General features: G+C 35.2%; 1 protein-coding gene across 7 annotated transcripts in view; it reads left to right on the forward strand.

Annotated features, from left to right (window-relative positions):
- CYRIB (CYFIP related Rac1 interactor B) overlaps positions 1 to 9,077 on the forward strand; it is a 124,635-nt gene extending 115,558 nt beyond the window's left edge. For all 7 annotated transcript variants that reach the window (XM_036737657.1, XM_036737640.1, XM_036737692.1 and 4 more), the window contains 4 exons: positions 2,921 to 3,000; positions 3,859 to 3,985; positions 5,119 to 5,189; positions 8,485 to 9,077. In XM_036737657.1, the coding sequence (XP_036593552.1) occupies positions 2,921 to 3,000; positions 3,859 to 3,985; positions 5,119 to 5,189; positions 8,485 to 8,548 (342 nt within the window). In that variant the 3' untranslated portion in view covers positions 8,549 to 9,077. The remainder of the gene's footprint in view (positions 1 to 2,920; positions 3,001 to 3,858; positions 3,986 to 5,118; positions 5,190 to 8,484) is intronic.
- The last annotated feature ends 832 nt before the right edge of the window (positions 9,078 to 9,909 follow it).

The following is a 9,909-nucleotide window of genomic DNA, read 5'->3' on the forward strand; positions in this document are numbered from 1 at the left end:
TCCTTCTCATTCTATTACCTCCACTCTAGTATAGCACTATTCACCTAGACACCTGGCTTCCTTTAAGTCCCAGCTAAAATCTCATCTCCTCCAGGAAGCCATTGACTGATTGATTGCCCTAACAGATCTTTTTGCCTTTACTCTCCACCCACTATGTCTTCCTTATAGCTACATGTGGTCATGTCACTTTTTAGTGGCTTCTTAATTCTCGTCCTATAAAGTTCTGACTCTTGTGTGTTAGTCATTGCCCTGCCCTTCCAGCCTTATCTCCCACTCCTTTTCTTTGTGAAACAGTGATACTGAGATTCCCCCAGATTCAGTCTCTCTGCAGTATAGCTCTTTAGCACTAAAATTCAGTCAACTCGTTATCTGTTCAGTTGGTTTGCTTTTCATGTGTTTAGGATACCTTGTAGTTTAAAGTTCAGTGCTTTTCTAATAAACAGTAGAAAGTTATCCACCATCTTTGAGCCAATCCTGTACCTTCTAGTCTCACTGTCACAATGATTCTGTAATCAATACAAATTTATTAAGTGCCCACTGTGGTAGGTGCTGAGGATACAAAGACAAATTAAATAGTCCCTGCCCTCAAGGATCTTATAGTCTATCAAAGAGTTCCATATATTTGCAATTCTCTCTCTCCTCTTCATCTTTTGAGAGGCATTGGTGAGGTGTAAAACAATGTTGCCAGAGGTCCAATGGTAAAAATTGTAGAAAAGCAGGTTTTGACTTTGATATGCAAGGAAATACTTCCAATAATTTGACTTGCCCCAAAAGAAGAGGGCTTCCTCAGGATTCTCCATTGCTGGAGGTCTTCACATAGGGGCTGGCACTTGTAAGGTACTTTGTAAAACAGAGGTGTCAGACACATGGCAGGCCAGCCATACTGCCTGCTGCATTCCTGAGTGCAACCCAAACCAGGTGAAAATGTAATTGGGAAATATCTGACAAAATAAATAAAACACAATAAAATAAGTACACAGATAATATATAGGTAATAACATATGACTCAATGTTTGTCCCTTAGGGATCCTTATGTACAGGACAATGTCCCTGTTTTTTGTTTGAGTTTGACCCCACTGCTGTAGAGGATCAAGCTCCTAAGTATTAGAGCTGACAGGGATCTTAGAAGAGATCTAGTCCATCCCCCTCTACCCCCTTTTTAGTCTCTCCCCCTGTTCTACCTCATTTTACAGTTAAAGAAACTGACTCCCAGAAAGGTTAAGTAATTTGCCCGTGGTCATACACGTTGTAAGTAGCAGAGCCAAGATTTGAACTTGGGCATGAAGATTCCAGGTTCATTACTCTGCATTCGTGTCACTGCGCCGTGTGGCCTCCTCAGATTCAGGTTGGACTTGGTCATTTCTGAATTCCCTTCCTGCTTGGAGATAGGTGATTTCACGTGTTCTACACTCTAGAGCACCATTTGAACTGTTCATTGTTCTCTGAAGGTTTGCTGCCCTTTCCTGCTTGTATATTTCTTTCTGGGACGTCCTTCCTCAGCTTTGCATGTCGAATCCCTACCTGTCCTTTAAAAGAGAAAAACTATCGATAAATGTTGTTTTGACACAACAGGTGCTTTTTAGTCTCCCCCTGCCCCAATATATATTCCAAAAAGTACTTTTTAATTGCAAGAAGGAATTTTCCTTAACTTTGGTATTGTGCCAACTTTAAACTGTATATTGGATCCAAGTTTTGTTGCTTCTCAATGTTGACTTTTTTCTTGTAGTCATTATGATTCTACTTTCTTTGGTCTGAACATCCGTCTTTCCTTATTTCTTTTTTCTGAATTCTTCTGTCATTCTCTGTGACCTAATATTTCATAGCATTCACGTGCCATAATTTGGTCAGCCATTTACTGTTTGGAATTTAAGTTTTATTTCCAGCTTTTAAATCACCACAAACATTGATATGAATATTTTTGTACATGTGGGTCTTTCTTGCTGTGTATGGCCCTGGGCTGTAGTTCCAGTAGTGTAATGTTAAAGAGTATGAACAGCTTAATAATTTTACTCGCATAGTTTTTTTTTTTTCTGGCATAGTTGGACAATTCACCTCTCAACCAGTAGTTTATGTTCTTGTGTTATCGTGCAGTAGACTGCTGTGTACATTTGTCTCTAGGTCTCACTTTTTAAATTTATTCTAATCTAATCTAAAACTATCTAATACTAGATAGCTTTTATAATTGCTGCTGTTTTGAACCAAGGTACTCTACTTTTCTCCTTCTTCCCCTTTACTTTTTTTGGGAGTAATATCCGTGGATATTCTTGAACTTTCTTTCCTCCTTATTGTGCTATTTTTTTAATTTCATAAAGTATTATTTTGGTAATTTAATTGCTGGCTCATCTTCTGAAGCTCAATTGAAATGTGACCTCCAGGAAAGGTTGCCTGACCTTTCTCTCCTGTCTGCCACAAAAATAAGAAGAAAAACAAACCAAAAAAAATAATGTGCTTTCCCCAATAAACAGATGTCATAAAGCACTTTCTCTCAGGCAGTTACAATGTATTATTTTATATTATAATTATTTGTGTATGTGTTTTATCCCACTACCTCTTGCATGAAGGCAGTAATTATGTCTCATTTAAAGTTTATATGTCCTCCAGTGCTTTGCACAGGGTTTCTCACATAGTAGGTGCTTAATAAATGTTTATTGAATTGGATTGGTAGTGTTTTGTTTTCTTTTATTATTCCTTTTCTGTCAGAGTTCATAAATTCTGTGAAATCAGGAACCCAATATCATTTATCTTATCTGTGTTTTTTCGCCAAGACTCAGCACAGTGTCTTGAACATAGTAATCACTTGCTATATAGTTGTTGAATATTGAATCAACTTGAAAGAAGTTTTAAACTGCTAAGAGTTTTGTTTTGTTTTTGTTTTGTATATTTTCAAGACTTTTTCTTCATTTTCCAAACTATTTTGCAGAATAAAAATTTACCAATAGAAAATACCACAGATTGTTTAAGCACCATGGCTAGCGTATGCAGAGTCATGCTTGAAACACCGTAAGTATTGGCTAGTGACTAGCCACTAGTCTCCTGCTCTTCCCCCCAACCCCCCCCAAGTTATAATAAGAATACTATGATGATTCATATTTCATAAACTACAGAGGACATATATATCTTTGAGAGAAAGAATTTAACCATAATCATCTCAAATGTTAAAATAAAAGAATATTTAAAGTTATTTTTCTGACATGATTCTTTGGCTTTCCACCCTTTCACTGTCTTATGGCTCCTGTCATTATCAAAGGGGGTTTTTTGTTTCTCTTGATTCTCATTCTTTCAGTCTTTATTCCTTGGTGGGAAGACTAAACTCCCCTCCTGCTCATTTTTAAGGCCATGGCTGTATTTCTTTGGTGTTTCAAGAACCCGCTTGGGTCCCATGTTAAGAAGTTTGTTCTTCTTTTTCTTATTCCTTGCTGAATAAAATCCTCCAGGAAATATTTCATAATGGTGGAGAGTAGAGAGGACTGGAATGAACTAAAATGGAAATTCATGTCCTATATTTGTGTGATATTAATTGGTACATTTCATTAAGATTTACTATTGATTGACAGACATAATTGAGATGCCATTGTATTAAGCGTAGCAAACTATTCACTAGTTTGCCTGGGGTAGGAGCTTACTGTCTGACTTGGCGGGGTGGTGGAAGGTGAGGTGCTGATTGTGAAAGTTTCTAAACAGTATTTCTGAGACAGTAATGATGGCCATACTCCCTTCTCTTTTGGCAATCACCAAGACCTTTCAGATTGGGGAGGTAAGGCCATGTAAAGTCTAGGTAAGGCATTTATCTCTACCTTAAAGATTCAAGTCGTTATTTGTCCTGTGCTTCATCCTCTTGTATCTCTTCTGCTATTCTAGGGAGTATAGAAGCAGGTTTACAAATGAAGAGACAGTATCATTCTGTCTGAGAGTAATGGTGGGTGTCATTATACTCTATGACCATGTACATCCTGTGGGAGCATTTGCCAAAACATCAAAAATTGATGTAAGTTACATTTCACTTTATAACATCGAGTAATATTCTCCTGAATACATGATACTCTAAATATTCAAGGATAAACGTTGCTGAGAATTTTGCTGTTTCTTTTAAAATTGTAGACTTGAGGCTTTGGTAGCTTGTTTTGTTTGTTTCTTAGAGTTGTGTGTTTGATGACTTTAACAGGATTCAAAATGTGTAATTTGTTGCATGGCTTATAACCAGTCCTTCATTCTTTCATTTTGTTCAGCAGCAGAGTGTTTTCATAGTAGGACATCGAGTTATGGTGTGTTTCATTTAACTTCCCTGGTAGGGAAATGTATTCACAGTGACCATTTCAGCTTTTTGGTTAAGAAAAAAAAAACTAAACTCAAAAAACCCCCCAACTAAATAACTATAGTAAACAATTCTCTCTGTCAAGTATAATCCTTAATACTTTGGGGTCATTGCAAAATATAAAGGTACCTAAGATTTAAAAAGTTAACTAAGATGTCTGTGGTGGAAAATTTATTCACCATGTACTGTTCATACTGGTCAAAACATTTGATTTTTTCACAGACATTTTTCTCCACCTCAGTTTTACTGACTACATATAAATTTGTTAATGTTTATGTACTCGGTTTGCACACTAAAAATATGAGCTTTTTACTGTTAGGCATCTTGATGTGGTGGAAAGAGACCTGAGCACTCTTCTTGTACTTGCCAGCCTTGAGCAAGTCTTACAACTTCTCATATGTAGAGCGGGAATCATATAGGGCTAGCAGGAGGGAAGCTTCATATTGTGTTATTTTGTAAATTTTCTTGGACTATTTTCTTTCAGGTGTGTATAGTGTCCCCACCTAATTTGTAAATACCTTGAAGGCAGGGAGCTTGTCTTTCCTTTTCTTTTGCTTATTGCACACCAGAGGGTCTTTGAGGATCCTATTTTTATTGACTCAAAAGGAGAATTGTGAAGCTAGATAGATTTTTCTTGTCAAATCTAACTGGAAAATTATTTTCAGTGTTATAAACAGTCATATCTTATTGTTATTTTCTTTGGTATTATTGATGCTAGTTTTCTCTGATTACATAGTACTAATTTGAAAAATTCTTATGTTTAAAAAAAAATGCAATTTAAAATAACCATCTTTTTTCCTTCCTAGATGAAAGGTTGTATCAAAGTCCTAAAGGACCAGCCTCCTAATAGTGTAGAAGGCCTTCTAAATGCTCTCAGGTATTTCTCTTTTCAGTTTGTAACATATATGTAACATAGCAGAAGTCATTAGTCTGACTAAAATTGGAATTTCAATATTTAAGTTAGGAAATAATGGAACTTTAAAACTATACAATAATAATAATACTACCTTGGTTTCACAGGCATTTTTCCCATGTTTGACATTTGCACTCACTTTGTTTTAATATTCACCGTGTGTATACTCTCCTAAACTAAATTTTGCAGGTCATTGAGTGCTTAGGACAGATCTTTGGATTGTGCTTGCTGCTTTCTCTTTGGAGAAGATTTGGCTTTGTTTTTTTGTGGCCCTTGGAGTTAAGGGAAAGTAAATGACTTCCCTTATGATAACATAATGCCCTTTTAGACCGAAACTGATATAGTTGAATTAGATATGTTTTCTCAGGATGGAATAACTGATATGTTTTCTTAAGGTGATGGAATATTTTCAAACGTATTTATGATCTTAAGTGTTAGAAGGGACCTCTTTAACTTTCTTTTTTTTGTTTTTTGGCTGGCAAACAGGGTGAAGTGACTTACCCAGGGTGACACAGCTAGTAAGTGTCAAGTGCCTGAGGTCGGATTTGAACCCAGGTGCTCCTGACCCCAGGGCCAGTGCTTTATTGACTGCACCACCTAGCTGTCCTCTCTTTAACTTTCAAATGTGAAAGTGGCAAGGGAAGAGAATAAGTTTGTGTACCAGGCACTGCGGTAACTTTTAAAAATAAGATCTCATTTGATCCTCACCACAGACTCATGAAGTAGTTGCTGTTATTATCCCCATTTTAAAGTTGAGGACACTGAGACAGATGTTAATGACTTGCTCAGGTTCACATAACTAGTAAGTGTTTGAGGCCAGATTTGAGCTTGGGTCTTCGGACTCCAAGTCTAGCACTAATTCCATGAAAAAGGAACCGATTTATTTTAATTCATTTTAGTTAGTTAACACCAAAAAATCTTTCAGTGTGAGGTTATACATGGTTGCAACCTTAAATGCACCATAAAGCCAAATCACTCAGTTTTGTAGAGAAAACTTATAGACACCACCTTTTCACCACAAGATGGCGATCTGCATTGGTAAAATGAAATGCGGCCTAAAACTATTTAGCTAGGAATAAGTAAGTTATTAAGAAAATGGAAAGCAGGGTGTCATTGTATGGGCATGTTAACAGAGTGTAAAGTAGCAAAAAGTAGGGACTACTTAGATAAAGTAGATTAGTTAAATTTGAGGATTGAATACTTTGAATTCAAATTTTAGGATTTATTGAAGAAACCAATTTAAGTCACATACTACTTTTGATTCACTTTATCACTTGGAGTATATATCTTAGGGAACTGTATCTCCATTTATGTATTGGGAAGTCAATAGAAAAATAATACAAATTTTATAAATAACTTTCATTATTTTGTTGGTTTTTTTTTTAAGGTGGGCTGACCATATTATCTGGGTGCTATTTAGGCACTATAGGGAATATTTCAAGTCATTTAGTACACTAGGGTCCCAGTTCATAAAATATGTCAGTTTGCTGTGTCTTTAAGGTAAATATGCCATTAAAGTGCTGCATTTCACTGCAAAGAGTAACTTGCCTGTATTTACTTTATTTTTTTCTGAGGGCTAAACAGTCAAAGAAAGGAAATTAGAATTTATCTAGAAACTAGAAGCATAAATAAAAGCCTGGCCAGAATAGATTTGTCAGTTGATATGTTCATTTGTCTCTGTCTGTCTGTATTATCTGTCCATCTATAGTATTTCAGATTGAAAACATATAATTAAAAAAAGGCAGCAAATTGTAGCTACATTATCCAGATGGAAGAACTGAATGAACCACTTGCCTAAGATCATTTGGGAGGAAGAATGCTAAAATTGGGTATTGAGGTTCAGTGCTAGATAATGTTGCTACCTTTCTCTGCTAAGTTTAAAACTAAAGGCACTATATTTTCGTTAATAAAAAGTAACAGTCAGATGTTCTACCTTCAAATAATATTGGTCTTGTTACATGGATAATACTGAATGTGTCCCTTACCTAAACCTCCGATGCCTCTAAAGTCTTGATGGAAGTTAATGGCCACAAATCACACATGAAAGGAACATGTGTTATAGTTAAAAGAGTGTTCACAAATTTGTATTTCAGAGCGTATTCATATAAGTTACATGTTCTGCCTTTAAAGATTTACCAGTCACGTTATTTGACTAATTCTGAAGTACAATTATAGAAAATTTTAAACCGTAAACTCAAAAAAAGGTTGAAATTATTTTTCCATTTAATTTCATAGCTTAAAGACTGTCTTGTTAGCTGTATATGCTCAGCTTTGCATTGTTTAGAGACTGATCAAGGATTTACCTTGGTTAATTATACCAATTTAAATTGTAGGTCAGATTTTAGTAGTGCATATACATACATTTAAGTGTAGTTTATTACTTCTCTAGTTTACCTGCTTGATTTTTTTTAATTAAAATTATGTAAAGGTAGCCTAAAAGGAATTCAGTATATACCCAAAAGGACAGTGAGGTAAACACATAGACTCTGCTTTCTATAGTAGGCCTATTTCTAAAAATGTGTCTATGCCAAATGTGTGAAAAGAAAATCATATTTTAAATTCCCTAAAAAAGCAAGAATTATGTGATAATTACTGTTAAATGAGCTGTTTATTGTTCCTGAATTTTCATTTGTAAGCTTGGTTTAGAACAAAGAACGTTCATACATGGAAACATTTTTGATACTGAGAGAATTTAAACAATTTCTAGGGTATTTTTGAGGTAAGAGGGAGAAAAGTTAGTCACAATACAGGAGTAATTTGCTCGTAACTTGTAAGTGGATAGAGAACTAGCCTTGGAGTCAGGAATATCTGGGTTACCCCTGGGCAAGGCATTTAATATCTCAGTACATTTGGTAACTCTTTAACACTAGTTGATTTTCATTGATATAGCATGTTTTTTTTTTTTTACCTGGAACACAATACATAGGTACAATCAAAAACAACATTAAACTGATTTCTTTTTGGGTGAAAAGTCATTATGTAATTTTCTACCTCTAGAATTTAATTAGGAAAGAGACTGATGAATTCAGTAGACTGATGACTTGAAGACAAGTATATTGTTTATTCTTATTTCTACTTTATTACTATCAAGAAAGATTTATTTCAGTGAGTTAACGTAACCAAATACATTTCCTGTTAAGGTCTTTAGTAAATGTGGAGTTAATGCTGGAGATGTGCCTTTGTCCTCTCCGTATAATACATTGGGAAACAAACATAAATAATCATTCATTTCTAAAATTGCTGAGCTTCTATTTTTTAGGTACACAACAAAACATTTGAATGATGAGACTACCTCCAAGCAAATTAAATCCATGCTGCAATAACCGTTTCCTGGAATTAGCACCTGCTGTAGGAAGATGACAGTATTCTGCAATGACTGAGATGCACAGTTTTTTAGTGATTGCAATTACTCTCTCATTCATTCTTGCTTTTTCTTTCTTTTTTCCTCTTCCCCCTTTTTAAATCATGTTCTTGTTTTTAAAACTTCTTTTCTGTGCCAAAATGAATAAAGTTATAAACTTTGAAGGGATGTTTTCCTTTCAACATGGCCATTTAAGGCAGCTAATTATGCATTGCGTTTGGATCTCTACTGAGAAAAATTCTGTGACTTGAACTAAATATTTTTAAACGTGGATTTTTTTGGGAAAACTAATATTTAATATTGCTTCTTCTGCATGGCAAAACTGCCTATTTCTGCTATTTAAAAACCCTCAATGACTTCATTTTTCTATTGCCGCTTTTTTCATGTGCAACCAAGATGAGGATGTTTAAATTAACTGTGTTGTACAAAATGGTACCCAACACAAAGGTTTTTTTTTTTTAATTAGTAAAACTGGTTTGTTTAAAGTTTTACATTTGCATTTTGACTCTTTTTTTGTAAGGATGTATGTTGTGTGTTTAACCTTTATTAACTAACGTTAAAACTGTGATGTGTGCGTAGAAAAAAAATACGTATGCATGTTCATGTTTAAAGAATGGCTGTTGATGATAAAATAAAAATCAGCTTTCATTTTTCTAAGTGTGTCTTGTTTTACTGAGTCAGCTCTGGAGGAAGATTTGAGAGGCTCTCAGCTCTTGAGGACTTACTCCTCATATTTCCATTTGTTCCTCTTCCAGAGTGTGCAGCACATGGGAGAAGGGAATTCTCACCTCCCCAAACCCATCAACAATAGTGTCTTGTAGCAGAAGCACACGACCATAGGTAAAACATACTTACATGTAGCTGGAGAGGTGATTGTAAGGACATTGATTCATAGTACTTTTGGTTTTAATGAGAGGTCATGAGAGAAGAAGAGAGCCAGAGACTTGAACCAAAAAAGAAGAAAATGATTTGGAGATGTTTAGCCTAGTGAAGTAGGTCTGAAGTTGAATAGGGGATGAATAATTTGGGAGAAAATGAGGAAAATTTGAAGAAAACAGTCCTTAGATAGAGATTCTACTTTGGGTTGAGGAGCAGGATTAAGAAAATGAGGCCATAATGGGATCAAGGAGATTAAACCTAGAAGACCCATTAAGGAAAAGGAGAACGTAATTGACATGGCAAGTTAGAAAAAGTATAACAACTTGTGGGAAAAGCAATGTGAAAAGATCCACAAATAACACAAATTGGTAAAATAGGTTAATGTAAGATTGAGAAGAAGTGGGTGTGGCTAGAGTCGGTAAGACTAATGAAGTTGAGTGGGGT

The sequence above is a fragment of the Trichosurus vulpecula genome, chromosome 1 (assembly GCF_011100635.1).
Source record: "Trichosurus vulpecula isolate mTriVul1 chromosome 1, mTriVul1.pri, whole genome shotgun sequence".
NCBI classification, from domain to species: domain Eukaryota; kingdom Metazoa; phylum Chordata; class Mammalia; order Diprotodontia; family Phalangeridae; genus Trichosurus; species Trichosurus vulpecula.